Here is a 19215-nt window from a genome sequence, read left to right on the forward strand (position 1 = left end):
CCATTGTAACCCTAATTTTTTTAAATTACCCCCAGACCCCTGGTACCCCCTCCCAAGTTCATGGCCCTTCCCGAAAATCGGCCCTGGATTCGCCCTTGCTTGGATCGATGATTAACTGCACAAATCATTACTTTCAGGAAATCAAAATCAAAATAGAAAAGGCTGGAGCAAGTTTCAACAAAATTAGAAGAGCGCTCTGCACAAGTGATTTAAAGTTAGAGCTAAGAGTTTGGTTGGCAAAGTGCTACGTTTCCTCGACTTGTTTTATGTAATGAAAGCTGGGAATCCTATGACAAAATACGTCACCAACACAGAGGTTCTGAGACGGGTGAATAAAGAAACGAAAATCTTGAATACAATCAAAATAGTAAAATTGGATTCACCTTCAACCAGATGGGGGCCTTCTTCAAGAGCAACAACCTCTCTCTTGGTATAAAAGTGAGTTCTCTGCCCTTTTTTATGGTGTTGAATCGTGGACCATGAACAAAGATATGTGCAGAAAATTGGAAGCATTTGTGATGTAGCTATATCGGAGTCCGAGTCACAAATGAGGAGGTCCTCAGAAAAATGAAGAAGAATCGAGAGGTACTGACCACCATCAAATCTCGAAAGTTTCAATACTTCGGACACATTATGTGAAATAGATCCAGATATTCACTCCCACAAAGAAAAATATTTGGAAAGCGGGGTCCAGGAAGAAAAAGAACATCCTGGTTGAAGAACCACAGAAGCTGGTTCAACACAACAGCTGTGCAGCAGCTTTTACGCGCTGCTGCAGATAAGATGAAGATTGCCATGATGATCGCCAACATTCGTCACGAATAGGCACATCAAGAAGAATATTGCACGTGGAGAGAGATACAACTTGCTCCAACTGATTATGCAGGGAAAGATCCAGGGAAAGAGAAGCAAAGGGAGAGCGGCCGTCTCTAAAGCGCGGATAGCTAAGATGAGTGCTGACCTCCGTCGTGAAAATATCATTTGAAGAAGAAGAGTGGACACGCGAAGTATCGCCCTCTACTGTAGAAGACAGAAAATTTACACCTCGGTGTCACTGATCTACCTAGGAACCGCTAAAAATAAGACCCGTGTTGAGCTGCCCCCACCCCCGCTTGCAAAAATTAAAAAACAAATAGCGCTGATTTATGAGCTATTTATGAGCTTTCATATTCCACAAATTAAAAATTTTGAGCTCGTTACACTGAGCAGGAATTTAATATTTTAGTGGGGGGCTGAATCAGCCCCCCCACTACTTAAAAATAGGGATATTGAATCGATATTTGCGGCAGAATTACGAGCTATTTATGAGCTCTCGAAGTGATATAGTTTCGATTTTTGAGCTCATCCCCTTCACCCCAAACAACCCCTTAATTGATTTAATTAAGAGAAAAATGCTGAGAAAATTAAAAATATATTGTATCGCGGATATAATTCTTATAGCTTATATACTCTACGAATAAACTCTTAAATCACGCGCATTTCAATTATTTAGCTACAACCCCTTCGCAAGAAAACCACCCCATCTTCCCGGCTTAAGAGAGAGTTGTTTTTAAAATGAAATAAATTAATTATTTGGCGACTACTGACTACATATCGTTTGATAATTTATGAGCTCCCAAAATACGCGCATTTAGATCATTAAATTGCAATTACTTTTGTATAGTGCAGTCACTGAAGGTAAAAATCAACTATTACCTTAAATTTCGGTGAACCTTCATCGATTTTCACGAAAATTGGTGAGTGGTTAAAGAACACCTCAAAAACAAAGGTGGCATGGTGCCACCTTGCGCCTTTGCCCTGAGGGTGGATACCACCCCTTCGCGGGGGGTGAAAATTATTTTATTAAAAATAACTCCACAAATCGATAGAAGCACAAATTATAAGCAAAATTTGTTATATAAAGTTCTTCTTCTTCTTCTTCTTTTTATATAGACATTACTCTGTCTGTTTTTCAATGTGCCTCCAGTAAGTTGTCATTCCATCTTTTTTGTGGTCTTCCCAACTTCCCACTGATCGTCTTCCTATTGGCGAACCGTCTCTCGCCGTCCTTACTACTCTATTTGCTGACATTCGGCTTATGTGGTCGTTCCATTCTACTCTTCTGCTTTTCACCCAGTTATTAATGTTGTCCACCTTGCATCTCCTTCGTAGTTATTAAAATATATAGTTCGTAGTTATATAAAGTTATTAAAATAAATCAATACTTTTGAAATAATAAAGATCAAAGATTTTAATTTTTCGTGAAAAAAATGCATGTTTTAAAGCGGTTTTTCGTAAATTGCTCAAGAACTGTAAGTTTTTACAAAAAAGTAATCGTTACGAAAATTGAAGCTAATAAAACATTGAATAAACTCCTTACTTGAAAAACCTTTTAATATTAATAATTCAAAGTGAGTTACATATTATTAGGTAATTAAATGTATATTTTTTTATGTAAGCGAGTACTCAAATCTAAGTATGTATTCAAGCTCACATAACAGGAAAACAATATATTTTATAAAATATACTAAAATATATCTATTGTCTATATCTATATCTAATGTCAAAGTACTAATACCTATTAAATGAGCTGCAAAAGAAGTTGATATCATCAAAATTAAGCAAGTGAAAATGAAAATAATAGGAACATTTCGAATTTTTTAGGAAAAAGTGAAAAATAAAACGTACGCCATTTCCACAAAAATTAAAATCTTTAGTAATCCCTTATAAGACTTTCTTTATTAGCATAAGTAATGACCTTAAACATTTTGACCGATTTAGAATGCATATTTTAATAAAATATATTTATATGATTTAAAAAAAATCAAAATTTCTCAAATTTTCGTAAATTATTTTCTATTGATAATAACTCCATACTCGATACACGTAAAAATGATAGGGAACAAAATTTGAGTTTTTTATTAGCAAATATTTTATTGTCTTTTTATTTCTGTATGAATCAAAATAACCAAGATAGAAACCTTTAAGCCTAAATTTTACCGCGAGAACAATGTAACTGAACCCCTTTAACCTATTATCCTAAAAAAATAAAGTATTTGAAAGATTAAATGTAATACAGTTTCATAGCTCTAGAAATTACCTATCAACTATTTGGATGTGCCTGATATAAAAATTAACAGAGTTATTTTAAAAAAACCACAATAACATTTTTTTGGAAAAATTTTTGGAGTATAAATTTTGATGCTATCAACTTTTTCTGGAGCTCATTTGATAGGTATTTTTAAGTATTTTGACAAGTATTTAGTAAGTATATGCACAAAATGCATCGTTTTCCCGTTATTTAAGCTTGGATCCTTAGATTTGAGTACTCGCAGAAAAAATATACATTCAATTACATAACTTACTTTAAATTAATATTAAAAGTTTCTGTCAGTAAGGAATTTATTATATTTTTCATTAGCTTCAATTTTGCTAATGAAAACGTTTTTGTAAAAACTTACAGTTTTTGAGTTATTTATGAAAAATCGCTTTAAAGCATGCATTTTTTTCACGAAAATTAAAATATTTGATCTTTAATAACTCAAAAAGTATTGATTTATTTTAATAACTTTATATAACAAATTTTGCTTATAATTTGTCCTTCTATGGATTTGTGGATTTATTTTTAATAAAATAATTTTCACCCCGAGAAGGGGTGGTATCCACCCTCAGGGTAAAGGCGCAAGGTGGCACCTTGTCATGTTTGTTTCTTGAGGTATTCTCTAACCACTCACCAATTTTCGTGAAAATCGATGAAGGTTCACCGAAATTTAAGGTAATAGTTGATTTTTACCTTCAGTGACTGCACTATACAAAAGTAATTGCAATTTAATGATCTAAATGCGCGTATTTTGGGAGCTCATAAATTATTAAACGATATGTAGTCGCCAAATAATTAATTTAATTCATTTTAAAAACAACTCTCTCTTACCGGGAAGATGGGGTGGTTTTCTTACGAAGGGGTTGTAGCTCAATAATCGAAATGCGCGTGATTTAAGAGTTTATTCTTAGAGTATATAAGCTATACGAATTATATCCGCAATACGATATATTTTTAATTTTCTCAGCATTTTTCTCTTAGTTAAATCAATTAAAGTGTTGTTTTGAGGTGAAGGGGATGAGCTCAAAAATCGAAACTATATCACTTCGAGAGCTCATAAATAGCTCGTAATTCTGCCGCAAAGATCGATTTAATATTCCTATTTTTAATGGGTACTCAGCCCCCCCCCCCCCCCCCCACCAAAATATTAAATTCCTGCTCAGTGTAACGAGCTCCAAATTTTTAATTTGCGGAATATGAAAGCTCATAAATCAGCGCTATTTGTTTTTTAATTTATGCAAGTGGGGGGGGGGGGTTGCTCAACACGGGTAAAAATAAGCCACCCTCTATAAAACCAACAAAAGAAATAAGTTTGTGTAAGATATAGATATTCTTAAATATTTTAGCTGTTGACGGATAGTTTAGTATAGTATTGTCCTTTTCATAGGCATTTTTCAGTGCGTCACAAATGATAGAAAAAAGGTAAGTCCGTGACATTTATAACATTTATTATAACATGACATTTTAGTTACATCTGACAGTCGTCAAATTTTATTTGCAATTTGGCATAAAAACAAATCATATTTATAAATTGGTATTTTCTTTAATTTGTATAGTCTTATAAATTGTACAGATTATATTCGTAGATATATTTATAATTCGTAAATATTTTTTTTTTCGATTATAGCGCCATCTATCGACAACTAGAATAAATGTTATAAATGTCTGTAATCACGGACGTGCCTTTTTTTCTGTCACATACAATTTAATGCGTTAGAAAGAAATCGAAAAACTGTGACGCACTGAAAGATGCCTATGAGAAAAAGAATAACACATAGTTGTGCATATTTTCTGCCACACACAGCAGATAATGCTAGAGAAGTTCGAAAGTGAAAAATGTATTTTTCCTGTATTTTTCTGTATGAGTCTGTCTTAAATTTCTATCGCTCTCTGATGAGGTCCAATGTAGTCAAAAACATGTCATAATTTACACGAAAATTAAGTACGTTCCAGGGTTTTCGAAACTGCGGAAACTCGATTCAAAGATGTGTAGAATTGAACGACCAAGTAAAATAATTCGAAAGTCCCAGATTAGCACAAATGGCACTATCTTTAACAAATCTGAGCAAGTTGTCGGATATGCAGATGACATCGATATCATAGCTAGGTCCACAGAGTCTCTGACCGATGCATTTTGGTCATTAAGGGCTTCTGCACAGAGAATGGGAGTAAATATAAATGCCCCAAAGGCCAAATATATGTATTGTACTAAGTCAAGTAACCAGACACCTAGAAGAATAATAATTGGCAATTTAGAACTGTAATGTGTGGACACCTTTACATACTTAGGTTCTATATTGAATCAAGGTAACAACGTCAGCGAAGAAATTAAAAGAAGAATAGTACTTGCCAATAAGTGTTAATATGGCTTCAGAAGACAGATGGGCTCAAAACTACCCAGGAAAATTAAAGTGACCGTCTTAAAACATTATTAAGATCAGTGCTAACATATGGAGTAGAAACGTAGTTAAGTACTTACAAAGAAGGACTAAAAACTGCTTAAACGTTTTAAGTGCAAAATCCTAAGAAGAATATATATAGAGGAATAAAACAGCAAGATTTGTGGCGCAGGCGTTACTACTTTGTATAGAAGTTTCGATGAACCTGGCGTTGTAAAACTCATTCAGGTAGCACGCCTTAGATGGAAAGGGCATGCAATCAGGCGAGAGGAAAGTGCAACGGCCAGAAAAGTTTTTGACCGAAGAGGGCTGATGGGATAACGAGCCAGAGGAAGACCGAGACCTAGGTATCAAGACAACCTAGAGGACGACTTAATATCTATTAGAGTTAGAGCATGGACATGAGTTGCCAGAGACATGGGTGAATGGAAGATTGTTCTGAAAAAGGCTTTGGTTTAAAATGAGCTATGATGAAGGAAAACGGAATCCAGGCCGTAGGAGAATGTCATGGTTGCGGAATTTGAGAGAGTGGTTTGGCTGCACCACTAATGAACTCTTTAGGTCAGCTGTAAACATGGTCAGGATAGCCTTGATGATTTCCAATCTCCGGTAGGAGTGGCACAAGAAGAAGAAGAAGAAGAGCTATGATGCCATAATTGATGATACTTTATATTTTGTATACCTGAATATCTCGGAGATCCTGATCAATGTAAAATAACCTCATTTTGGATGCAGAAAATCCAGCAAACGGTTCTAATTTAACCTTAAGGTCCCATACTGTACGGAATAAGTCGAGTGATCTAATTTCACTAATATCACCACATATAAAGTTTACTTTGACTCTCTTCTCTGGTCGTAGATCTACATGTACCAAAGGGTCTAATTTTCCGTGGATCTGTATCAGCTCGAAGTACCTAAAACAAAATCAAATATTATAACAAAATTATGGTTTTTAGAGTGACTGGCTCGTATGAATAAAAATGAGCATGTAGTTTATACTCTAAATGTTGGAGTAAATACTCCTCGTGGTAAGAATAAAAATCAGAAGTAGATACTCGGCTTGAGTAGGTACTCTTATGTATAGGTTGTTGTGAGAATATACTCATTTTTGATATGAATAAAAATATCTTTATGCTCTTTAGGGTGAGCATAGTAATTTATTAGACTCTATAAATTTATAGTCTAATAGTTACCAGACTTCAGTGTGATCGTGGCAAAGCTATGGCTGAGTATACAACGCTAGGTATCGCGTCAGTCATGCAGGGAGCGAATACAATATTACTTGGACTAATTATTTTTACAGTCATGACATAAATTTTCATTAGGACATTTTTTGGAAATGGTTCCAAATGGGTTTTTTTGCATGTACATAATTCTATAAGACTGTATAGAACACTCATAGTGACCGCTCTCACCTAATGGACCAAAAATATTAGAGGAGCGGTCTGTAAAAACGGAATATTGAGGCATAGATAAACATTTAACTGCAAAATATATACACGTTTGGTGGAATAGCTATATGTATAACAAGAGAGGAAAGTGCTACTGTTCCTCCCGAGAATGAAGTTTACTGCCCGACGCGTAGCGGAGGGCAGTAATCATTCAAGGGAGGAAAAGGCACTTTACTCCCATGTTATACATATTATGATTTTTCCACCTTCCTCAAATTACAAGTCATTTTTTCATTTTTAAATAATTTATATATGTAGGTAACTAACTAACAAAATTAATTAGAGAACTAAAACTAACAAGTAGGTATAGTAGAACTGTCAACTGTCAAATATACGTCAAATTGTTAATGTAAACATTGTTAAACCAAAATAATAATTTACTGTTTTTTATCATTCTGCAAAATACAGGGTGTTCTACAAACAAACCTTAAAATGTATAGATACATACGTAATAGATAATAGAATATTGTATAGGGCGTCAATAAGTTATTTCATCACTGACATTCTATGGCGTCACTTTTACTTTTCCTCCCTATGGAGAAAAAGTACTTTTCTCCCTAGGGAGGAAAAGTACGACTTTGCTCCCTACAATCAGGTCAGGAAAAGTACACTTTCGATAGAGGTAGGTGGAAAAAAATTACTACTGTAAAGGTCGAGGCCCTTTAAGAGCTGCAGCACCGTGATGATGAAAATTACACAGTAAACAGCAATTTTGGTGTCAGAGAAGTAAAACTAAATTAAAATATCTGTGATGCTCTGATTTAAAAAATGTCTTTCTTTTGTTCATAGCAGCCCTATCTTTTCATAGTATGGTCGGTGTGTATTTTTTGGTATAGTATAACTAGAATCAAACCCAGACATCCAAAGTGAAAGTTATCCTTCAACACCAAATTGTTCTATATGATCCACATATTATTCAGTACAAAGTTACACCATTTTGAGCGTCGGCTTGGGGGGAAGGTGGGGGAGAAATCTTTAAATTAGTAGTTTTTTACGTTTTTCGTCATTATTTCTAAAAATATGAGGTTTAGCGTGAACAATGTTCTATATAAAAATGTTTTACATTTAATTTTAAACAAAAAACGTCCTATGCATATTCTGGGTAATTTGGGATGGCGGGGTTAGACCTTTTTTTTGGACCAATTATACTATACTACCTCCGTAACTTTGGAACTGTTCGTTAGAAGAATTATGCATCAGACGTTTTTTGTTTAAAATTTAATGTCGAACATTAGAACATTGTTCACGCTAAACCGCATAGTTTTAGAAATAATGACGACAAACGTAAAAAACTACTAATTTTCCGACTTCTCCCCGCCACCCCCAAACGCGTCGCTCAAAATGGTGTAACTTTTTACTGAACAATATGTGGACCATATAGAATAATTTGGTGTTGGAGAAAACTTTCACTTTGGGTGTCTGGGTTATGCTTTTTTGGGATCAATTGTATCATACTATAAGATAACTTGGGAGCTAAGCTAATATTTTCCTTTTATAGCATAAAGCCTACTTGGTACTTAATAATAGGAGAGGAAAGTATGCTAAATGTGCAGTCACTCGAGCGCTTTAAAATTTTAAAGTAACCCCCCACCCCACCTCCGTATGGGGTCGTGTTTGGTGCGATTCGACAGATTTTTCAAACATATTGAATAAGTGTATCCATTTTAGTGGGGACTTTCCATTTTTTAATTTAAAATAAGTGTATTTTGCAGTTTTTCGATCTGATGTTCATTTCGCGAAATATCGCGGGATTCGTACTTATAATTTTAAAGTTACCCCCTACCCCTCTTCGTTGGGAGTCGTGTTTGGTATAATTCGATAGATTTTTGACAAATATTGAGAACGTATTTTTTAGTTTTTAAGATCTATCGTTCATTTCGCGAAATATTCGCTTTTTTCTTGTGAAACTTTGTGACTCTTACATTTCCTTACGCCCCGCTCAAATCGTCAGATTTTTGAAATATACACTGTCTGGCATGTACTTAACTTACCTTATCTTAATCTGACGATTTCGAGTTTTTCTAAGGATATATTTTTTTTCGCCCCCCCCCCCTTAACGAACTCCCCTGTGTTTATAGTATATATGGTAGAGGTACATCTACAGGGTACCAGGTTTTCCCCATATGATAATCTGACGCGCTCGAGTTACTGCAAAAATCCCCGCTTGGGCTCCCCTACCATAATAATTTAGATAAATAAAATAATGTTATGAAAAACGTAACACTAAATAATTATACAGTGCTAGTCAAAAGTCCGTACCCCCCCTCGTATCTTTTGAACGGTTATACCTATAATAGTGAAATTTGGAGGGAGGAAATAAACGGACGTAAGCTTCTTAACTAGGTATGACAGGTGAAGTAATAGTGACAGATGACGTTACAGAGCCACTGTGACCGATAATTTTAAATGGGACCTTATGGCAAGTGATACCTTGTTTGAAAGGTATTGAAAATGCCTATTCATTCATACTAATTTCGTTTGAGTTTAAGCTAATTTTAATGAATAAATGAAATAAATATAAACTTGTAGTTTCGCATTTAATTAATTAAAATTCAAAATTCCGCCTATATTACTTGTCAAAAAGGTTCACGTTGACGTAAAAACTACTAGAGAATTAAAAAACGTCAACTTTTTTGACAAAAAAAAACCATAGGCGGACATTTGAATTTTTATTAATTAAATGCGAAACTACAATATTATATTTATTTACTTTATTCACCAAAATCAAAATCAACTTAAACCAAAAAAAATAGTATGACTGAATAAGTATTTTAAATACCTTTCAAACGAGGTATCACTTGCCATAAGGTCCCATTTAAAATTATCGGTCACAGTGGCTCTGTAACGTCATCTGTCACTATTACGTCACCTGTCATGACTAGTTAAAAAGCTTACGTCCGTTTATTTCCTCCCTCCCAATTTCACTATTATAGGTATAACCGTTCAAAAGATACGAGGGGGGGTACGGACTTTTGACTAGCACTGTATAATATAAAAACGAAAAATTAGAAAAAAAGGTTAGGTCTGATTAAAAATATTTTTGTGTTTCTCCTAACCTACCTTTCCGGTTGATCACTTTCAGGTTTGTCCATGTAATATCGGATGAAAGCCCTTTCTGCGTCTTCTCGTTCATCAACGGTTATTTTTCCACCACCATTTAACATTTTTACATTTGGTAGCCTGGCTATAACTAGTTGTCGCCTTTCGTGTTCAGTATATTCATTGCTCTCCCATAAAGGACAAGCCTAAAACATAGTTGATGCTGAATATTTGAAATCAATAATTTAGTAATAATAATTAAAGCTTATTCACATAACCTATGCAGGAGCTGTAAACATTAGTTAACAGCGATGTCGTCATCAGCAACGAACGAGATGGCTATTTCGTTCAGTTTTTGAATATTATTGGATAACAGTTAGGTACTTATATAATCACGTAAATTATTCATTAATTTAATTAATAGGATTATTTTTTCAGTATCTACGTATTCAGTGATTACAATAAATTTATATACTATACAATCAAAACTAATAATCGAGAGCAGAGAAAAAGTGATAAACTGATTTTAATAATAATATGCTGTTAGTATGGAATGAATAGATAAATTTTGAACATCTCTAATAACTAAAATCGTTGTTTACATGCACTGCATCGCTTGTTGAAATTTAGTATAGTAACAACTATTTTCTAATATCAAGACAGAATCATCGTCTGTTCTTTTTATCATAAACTATAATAAAATAACACTCACTCGCGCCATCTCACTCCTCGACTGGATATACTCACAATATTTGACCACAACATGGAAGCTCCCAACCTAGACCCAGCGAGGAGGAGGAGGAGATCTGAATTAAGTACGAGCTCTTCTGTACTTCGCGGAAGACGGATGGGCGCGGGAGTTCTCAACCCAGACGCGGCGCGTCCCCCTGGGTAATAATGTCCTACAGATATGTAGGTCATATGTAGGTCAATCACAGATATGTATCGTCAACAGAAGATATAGAAATTCTATAATATCATCTAAAACTTATCCAGGAGCGGACATATCCTCCGATCACAACCCGGTTGTTTTGTCTATGAGAGTGAAACTAAAGAAGGTAAAGAGCCCTAGCTCCAATAAAATCATGGATACAAGGCGGCTCAAACAAGACAAGACCTATGCGGAAACGAAATTTAAAATAAACGAGAACTTAAATAAAGTCAAAGAAGATAGTGCGGAAACTCTGACTGTTGACCAAAAATGGGAAAAATTCATCATGCCTTAGTATCAGTTGGAAAAGAAACACTCAAACCACTTGGAGAAAAAACAAAATCTTGGATGACAGTAGAAATTCTTGAACTTATGGAAGAACGAAGAAAACATAAAACAAAAGACCCGAATAAATACAAAGAAATTCAGAGAAACATCAGAAATAAAATTCGAGAGGCAAAAGAGAAGTGGCTCTCCGACAGATGCAAAGAAATAGAAGACCTGGATAAAAAGTATGACAGCTTTAATTTACACAAAAAAAATCAAAGAAATGACAGGTTCTAGAAAAAGCACAAGAACGAATACCCTTAAAAATGATAAAGGGGATATTATTACTGACGTGAAGGAGAGATTGTGTCAATGGACCAATTACATCCAACAACTCTTTAATGATGAAAGAGGAGAACTGTCATTAGAAATCACAGAGGATACCGGACCACCAATATTAAGAGAAGTCATCTATGCCATTAAAAACACCAAAGAGGGTAAAGCTACTGGACCAGATGATGTGCCCATCGAATTATTAAAACTTATTGATGACGATTGTATTGATGAATGGTTGAACTCTTTAATCTAATATATCAGACTGCCACAATCCCCAAACAATGGCTGCAATCGACCTTTGTAGCAATTCCCAAAAAGTCAAGTGCAATAACCTGCTCGGATCACAGAACAATATCTTTAATGAGTCACACACTTAAAACATTTTTGAAAATAATACACAGTAGAATTGTTAAAACTCTCGAATATGAAATCAGTGACACACAATTTGGCTTTAGAAATGGTATGAGCACACGAGATGCTTTGTTCGGCTTGAATGTGCTGGCCCAGAGATGCATGGACATGAATCAGGATATGTACTTATGTTTTGTAGACTTTGAAAAGGCATTTGATAAAGTTCAACATAAAAAGCTTGTAGATATATTAAAAAGCAAAAATATTGACAGTCGTGACATGAAAATTATATCTAATATATATTGGAATCAAACTGCCAAGATAAGAGTTGACAACCAGGACACCCAAGATATCAAAATACAGAGAGGAGTCCGTCAGGGTTGCGTGCTGTCTCCACTACTTTTCAATGTCTACAGTGAAGCGGTATTTCAAGAAGCGCTCTCAAATCCAATAGAAGGTATATCTATCAATGGAGAAGTTTTGAACAACTTACGTTTTGCAGACGATACAGTAATAATAACAGATAACAACAATGATTTACAGAACGTAATGCAACGCCTTAATGAACGCTGTCATGAGTACGGACTGAAGATGAATTTAAAGAAAACTAAATGCATGATCATAACTAAATCGGCTCACGTAAACATCCAATTAACTATTGAAGATACTGTGATTGAGAGTCTGGATAACTACAAATACTTAGGAACATGGATAACATCAAATGTAGACCAAACCAAAGAAATTAAGACACGTATTGAAATAGCACGTGCATCATTCATTAAACTTAAAAAGTTTCTTTGTTGTCAGGATATAAGGTTAGAACTACGCCTAAGGATGCTTCGATGTTACGTGTTCTCTACTCTTCTTTATGGCTTGGAAGCGTGGACGTTGAAACAAGTCCATTTGAATAAGTTGGCCGCCTTTGAATTTTGGTGTTACAGAAGAATCCTACGAATATCATGGATTCAAAGAATGTCGAACGTAGAAGTAACTAGAAGGATAGGAAATCAACCGGAAATAATACTAACTATCAAAAGACGAAAACTTGAGTACTTGGGACATGTGATGAGAGGGCAAAAATACTCATTATTACAACTTATTATGCAAGGCAAAATCCGAGGAAAGCGCAATGTGGGAAGACGAAGAACATCCTGGCTTAAGAACTTACGGGAATGGTTCGAATGCAGTAGTGCAGAGATATTTAGAGCGGCAGTCAACAGGGTCCGCATTGCCATGATGATTTCCAACCTTCGATAGAAGATGGAACTTAAAGAAGAAGAAGATATGTAGGATATGTGTGAATAAGGTGTTACCAAATAAGCACCTGTGGACCAACTGAGCATATGGCGTAGGGTAGCAGCTATGTCATTAGTGACTGAAGGCTGGAGGCAAATAATCCTCACAGGGTTGAGATCACACATTTATAGGCGCCAATCAAATATAAATTAAACCAGCTATAAAACTGCGGTGTAGAAAGCAAGGGGCAACTACTACACATCTCCCAAAAACAATGACTATGCAAAGATCAAACACACATTTGGCCCCAGTCCGCGGTAGACTTTAGATTAGATGATCAGGAGATGCTAAGAATCTCCGCGAAGAGAGCTAGGAATCACCCGAAAGTGAAAAACCGTAAAAACAATTATTGAGATCGGCACCTGGAATATTAGAAAGCATGTTCTAGGCAGGCAAAATCCATAACATCTTTCTAGAAATGAACAGGTTAAATATTAATATCCTTGGAACAACCCAGATGAGAGGGCCTAATTCAGGCAAAATGGTCATTGAAAAGATAATATTTACTCAGGAAATAACCAGAAACAGCACTAGAATGGTGTCGGAATCATAATAAGCGAAGCTATAAAAAAAGCGTTACAAATTTGGTCTATCACTCAGATCGTATGAGATTTCTACAACTGCAAGGAAACTCAATCAACAGCTATATCAGCGGTTCTCAAAGTTTTTGAGTCATGTACCACCTACAGTTCTTTTTATTATTTTTGGTACCACATATGTATACAGGGTGTAACAAAAATACAGGTCATAAATTAAATCACATATTCTGGAACAAAAAATAGTTCGATTGAACCTAACTTAGCCTCGTACAAATATGCACACAAAAAAAGTTACAGCCCTCTGAAGTTACAAAATGAAACTTGATTTTTTCCGATATATCGAAAACTATTGTAGATTTTTTAATGAAAATGGACATGTGGCACAACTATGGCAGGAAATTATAATGAAATTTGTGCACCCATAAAAATTTTATGGGGGTTTTGTTCCCTTAACCACCCACCCCCCCAAACTTTTATGTACGTTCCAATTAAATTATTATTTTGATACCGTTAGTTAAACACAATGTTTTTGAAACTTTTTTGCCTCTTAGTATTTTTTCGATAAACCAGTTTCTTTTTTAATATGTTTACATAACCATTTTATGGAGGTTTTGTGCCTTTCAACCCCCCAAATGTTTGTGTACGTTCCAATTAAACTATTATTGCGTTACCACTAGTTAAATACAGCGTTTTTAAAACTTTTTTGCCTTATCTGCTTCTTTTTTAATATGGTTAAAAATATACCTCAATCTGTAATTTATAAATAAATTTTCATATTATTATCGGGTCTCTATATAATAATCATACTTAACAGTATACAAATATGCGGTGGATTTGACAAATATTCAAAATATCTCGATAAAAACTAGCTTTTCGAAAAATTACTAAGAGGCAAAAAAGTTTTAAAAACATTGATGGGGTGCACAAATTTCACTATATATTTTTTAAGATTTTAATATATCCGTTTTCAATAAGAAAACTCAAATAGTTTTCGACATATTGGAAAAAATCGATTTTTATTTTGCAACTTCAAAGGGCTGTAACTTTTTTTATGTGCCCATTTGTACTAAGGTAAAATCGAACTATTTTTGGTCCAGAATATGTGATTTAATTTATGACCTGTATTTTTGTTACACCCTGTATTTTTATATGTAGTATTTATGTGTATTATGAAGACTTGCTAAGTACTACTATTTTAATTTTTTGTTGTGTTTTGTGTACCACCGCAAGTAATGAAATGTACCACCAGTGGTACATGTACCACAGATTGAGAATCGCTGATCTATATTATACAAGATGTTGTATATGTTGTATAAACTCCATCAACCGATAAGCCCAACACAGGTTGAACAACTCAGATCTACAAGTTTTAATGCAGCGCACGAAAAAATATTAAATTCAGATAATATTGGGAGATATCAATGCAAAAGTGGGAAAAGGAAGAGTACGAAATGATCAAGGCGACAGACTACTTCAGTTCTGCCAAGAACAAAACGTGATTGTTGTGAATACCTGGTTCAAACTACCAGCTCGCAGATAATATACGTGGAAACAGCCATAACAAAATACATAAAGTTGCACCAGAAATCAGATAGACTACATAATAATTAATCAACGATGCACTGTACAATCTAGGCATGTACATATAATATGAAATTATTAATAGAATTTCAGAGGTGTGGACTGTATGTTTAGGTTGCTGGTTCAAGTGGAATTAAGAGTGGGATTGCGATATACAGACATTGTTATAAGTTCGTAAAACATCCTACCCAAGGTCCTGTGTAACTGTTCACTGTTCGCGTTTTCACACGCGGTTTCACTGGTTAAGGAATCATCGTCTTATTTTGCAGAGATGGTTTGCCAAACAAACGCTAACACAAGAGAGAGATTACTGGTCACAATGTTAGTTTTCGTACTGAGATTTAACCCAAAAGAAAGGCTTGCCTATTTTGCCTTTAAGCGAAGAAGGCAGTGATTAAAAACTGTCGCTAGCGTCTGTGCTCGACAATCAATAGAGGAGTTCACCCTTCGGCGGATGAAATCAAATGAGGCCGAGATAGCGTCGCGCGTTGCTTCGTCTCAGCAATAATAATTGTCTGTATTGGGTAGGTAGGGAGTCGGGTGAAACATAAGGGGTGGATTAAGAAATAGTTTAAAACTGAGGATGAGAATAATGGAAATTATACAGCAAAAATATAAGATTATTGTTTGGATGCGAACAATTGAACATGCACTATTTTAATAATATTTACCTGAATTCTGAGACATTCTAAAGCCGGAAACCTAGCCAACTTCTCTATATCATCCCAGGTGGTAATATTGGTCGAATTCATGTTAATAACTCTCAAGTTCCTAAAACTATCGTGCGGAGAATCTTTATCAGTACAAGATTCACACGTGCTTTCCGATCTTTCATAGTTCATATTTGATCCTACTGCTTCTCCATTTAAGTCTAGTGCTTTTATAGGACAGTCCGCTAATACTAGAGTCTCTAAGTTAGGAAAAGCGTACCCAAGTTTTGTTACCTCTTTCCACTCCTCTACGGGATTCCCGTTGAAATGGAGAACCCTCAGTTTCGAATGTTTGTGCTTTAGTTTGTAAGGAGTACATGCGCACGTTTGAGTACATGGAAGCGTTTCTTCTTGGGTTTCGTTATCGTTTTTAACACTATCACAGTTTTTTGACTTGTCATCATGGAGATGAACATTACTGTATTCATTTAGACTTAAATGTAATTCTTCTAGGCTAGGTAAATGATCAAGGATTTCTTGGACACTCTCCCAACTAATATACGTAGAATTTAAAACTAGATTTTTAAGTTGCTGCCACTTTGTTTCTTTGTTCAGCTCCACCTCTGATCGAAGAGGTGTAGAAAGTACGTTAAAGCTTAAGTTTACGAATTTAAGGCGGGGCATTTGTTCTAGGATGCCAAAAACCTAAAACACAAATATGCAAATTGGCAAAAAATAACATATTTTGTCAAAAAATGTTTTATGTATTAGGTTACATAGGTTATTGATTATGTTCAAAATAAGACAGCTAAACGAAACTATAACGTTAACGGGGTTTTATTATTCCATATGTTCAATGGACCTTCCAATATGGAAAAACCGCAGAGTGTTATCATTTAAAGGAGTGCGTTTTTGAGAAAGGAGTGAATTAGTCCCTAGGCACTAGGTACATTAGAGTAAGTTCTATGCACTTTTGGTACAAACACTTCCACAGAAAAATTGTTCTAGGTTAATTTTACTATCGAAATATCACCTTTTAAAGTCAAAAATATTTTTTTACAAAATATATTAAAAAAAGCAAAAAAGATACAAAAGAAAGCAATTTTATGTTTTAACCCATAACTTTTTTCCGCGGGGATATAGGTAAAGGCAGTGCTTCACAAAAAAATTTCTATCTCTCCTCTTTAAAATGACGTTTGGTAGATGCAATGGTACATTTAGTAGGATGAGAAGTCAAGTGCTTTTAAAATGGTCTATTATTGGGACCGTGCAAGTTCGGCAAAGCGACCCCTATTTCTACGCTCTGTACTATTATTCGCACTTTTAATTTTATTGGCCAATTATATTAGTCCTGGTTACTGGATAATTGTCAAGGCCATAGTCCAAAAAAAATAATAAGAAGAAAAAATAAGATTCAGGTTATGTTATGAAAACAGCAACAATTGTATGTAGTAAATAAAATTAGTTATTAAAATGCAGTACTGCAAGCAAAATACAATTAATTAAATTTACCTTTATATAATAATTGCATATCATATCAATATTGTGGAGCAATATATAATTTTTCTGCTTCATTGACAGAAGGTATGAAATATACGTCAATTTGACAATTTCAATTGACAATATGAATTATTTAAGATAGTTGCAATATTTCTCCGCGACTCGCGCAGGGTCGTTTCTCGTTTCCCTTTCCAAGTACTTGCACACCGCGAATAGAAGGTTGTATGACTATTTTTAAGCAAGATATGAGTTTTCAAATACTTTTAACGACTTTTGATAGGTTTTACGATTATTTTTAAATTCCGCATTATAACATTTTTTTTCTTCTACATTTAGGTATATATACAGGGTGTCCCGAAAAGATTGGTCATAAATTATACCACAGATTCTGGGGTCAAAAATAGGTTGATTGAACCTCACTTACCTATATACAATAGTGCACACAAAAAAAGTTACAGCCCTTTGAAGTTACAAAATGAAAATCGATTTTTTTTCATATATCGAAAACTCTCAGAGATTTTTTATTGAAAATTGACATGTGGCATTTTTACGACAGCAATATCTTAAAAAAAAAATTAAGTAAAATTTGTGCACCCCATACAAATTTTATGGGGGTTTTGTTCCCTTAAACCCCCCCAAACTTTTGTGTACGTTCCAATTAAATTATTATTGTGGCACTATTAGTTAAACACATTATTTTTAAAACTTTTTTGCCTCCTAGTACTTTTTCGATAAGCCAGTGTTTATCGAGATATTTTGAATATTTGTCGAATCCACCACATATTTGTATATGGTTAAGTACCGTTATAGAGACCTGTTAATAATCTGAAAATTTATTTATAATTTACATTTTTAGGTATATTTTGAAAAAGAAGCTACATCTCGATAAAAGGTGACTTATGAACAAAAGACTAAGAGACAAAAGTTTTAAAAACACTGTGTTTAACTAATGGTACCACAATAATAGTTTAATTGGAACGTACACAAACATTAGGGGGGTTTAAAGGAACAAAACCCCCATAAAATTTTTACGTAAATATATTGAAAAAGAAGCCGCATCTCAATAAAAACTGGCTTATCGAAAAAATACTAAGAGGCAAAAAAGTTTTAAAAACGTTGTGTTTAACTAATGGCACCACAATAATGAATTAATTGGAACGTACACAAAAGTTTGGGGGGGTTTAAGGGAACAAAATCCCCATAAATTTTTTATGGGGTGGACAAATTTCACTATAATTTTGTTTTACGATGTTTCTGACATAAGAATTATACATGTCCATTTTCAATAAAAAATCTCTAATAGTTTTCGATATATTGAAAAAAATCGATTTTCATTTTGTAACTTCAAAGGGCTGTAACTTTTTTTGTGAGCACATTTGTACTAAGGTAAGTTAGGTTCAATCGAACTATTTTTGACCCTAGAATGTGTGGTATAATTTATGACCATTCTTTTCGGGACACCCTGTATATTGCTCAATACAAAAAAATCTTTACTTTAAAATGGTGTATTGCAAAAAATTCTAGAACTATTTTTAAACAAGATATGGTATGCTTTTTCGAAGAGTGACATATACACATGCCATATGTCCCACTAAGTTGGAACCATATGAACTTTTTTATTATTAATTTTATGAAAAAAATATTCTTCATAAAATGCCCTGCATTGCCTAAAACCTGAGATGCAATCATCAGATATCAAATTTTATCAATAGTTGTTCTGAAGCTATTTCCTTGTGGTATTTTTATAATCAACTATTTTCAATGGGAAATAAGCCACAAATTTACCAAAAAAAATG

The 19215-nt window shown here is 34.3% G+C and overlaps 1 protein-coding gene across 3 annotated transcripts in view; it reads right to left on the minus strand.

The window, feature by feature from the left end:
* LOC114329703 (tubulin-specific chaperone cofactor E-like protein) overlaps positions 1-19215 on the minus strand; it is a 130056-nt gene that overhangs the window by 35333 nt on the left and 75508 nt on the right. For all 3 annotated transcript variants that reach the window (XM_050650576.1, XM_050650578.1, XM_050650577.1), the window contains exons 3-5: positions 15941-16624; positions 9990-10174; positions 6161-6392 (exon numbers count right to left, since the gene is read on the minus strand). In XM_050650576.1, the coding sequence (XP_050506533.1) occupies positions 6161-6392; positions 9990-10174; positions 15941-16624 (1101 nt within the window). The remainder of the gene's footprint in view (positions 1-6160; positions 6393-9989; positions 10175-15940; positions 16625-19215) is intronic.

This window comes from Diabrotica virgifera, chromosome 5 (genome assembly GCF_917563875.1).
Source record: "Diabrotica virgifera virgifera chromosome 5, PGI_DIABVI_V3a".
Lineage (NCBI taxonomy): Eukaryota > Metazoa > Arthropoda > Insecta > Coleoptera > Chrysomelidae > Diabrotica > Diabrotica virgifera.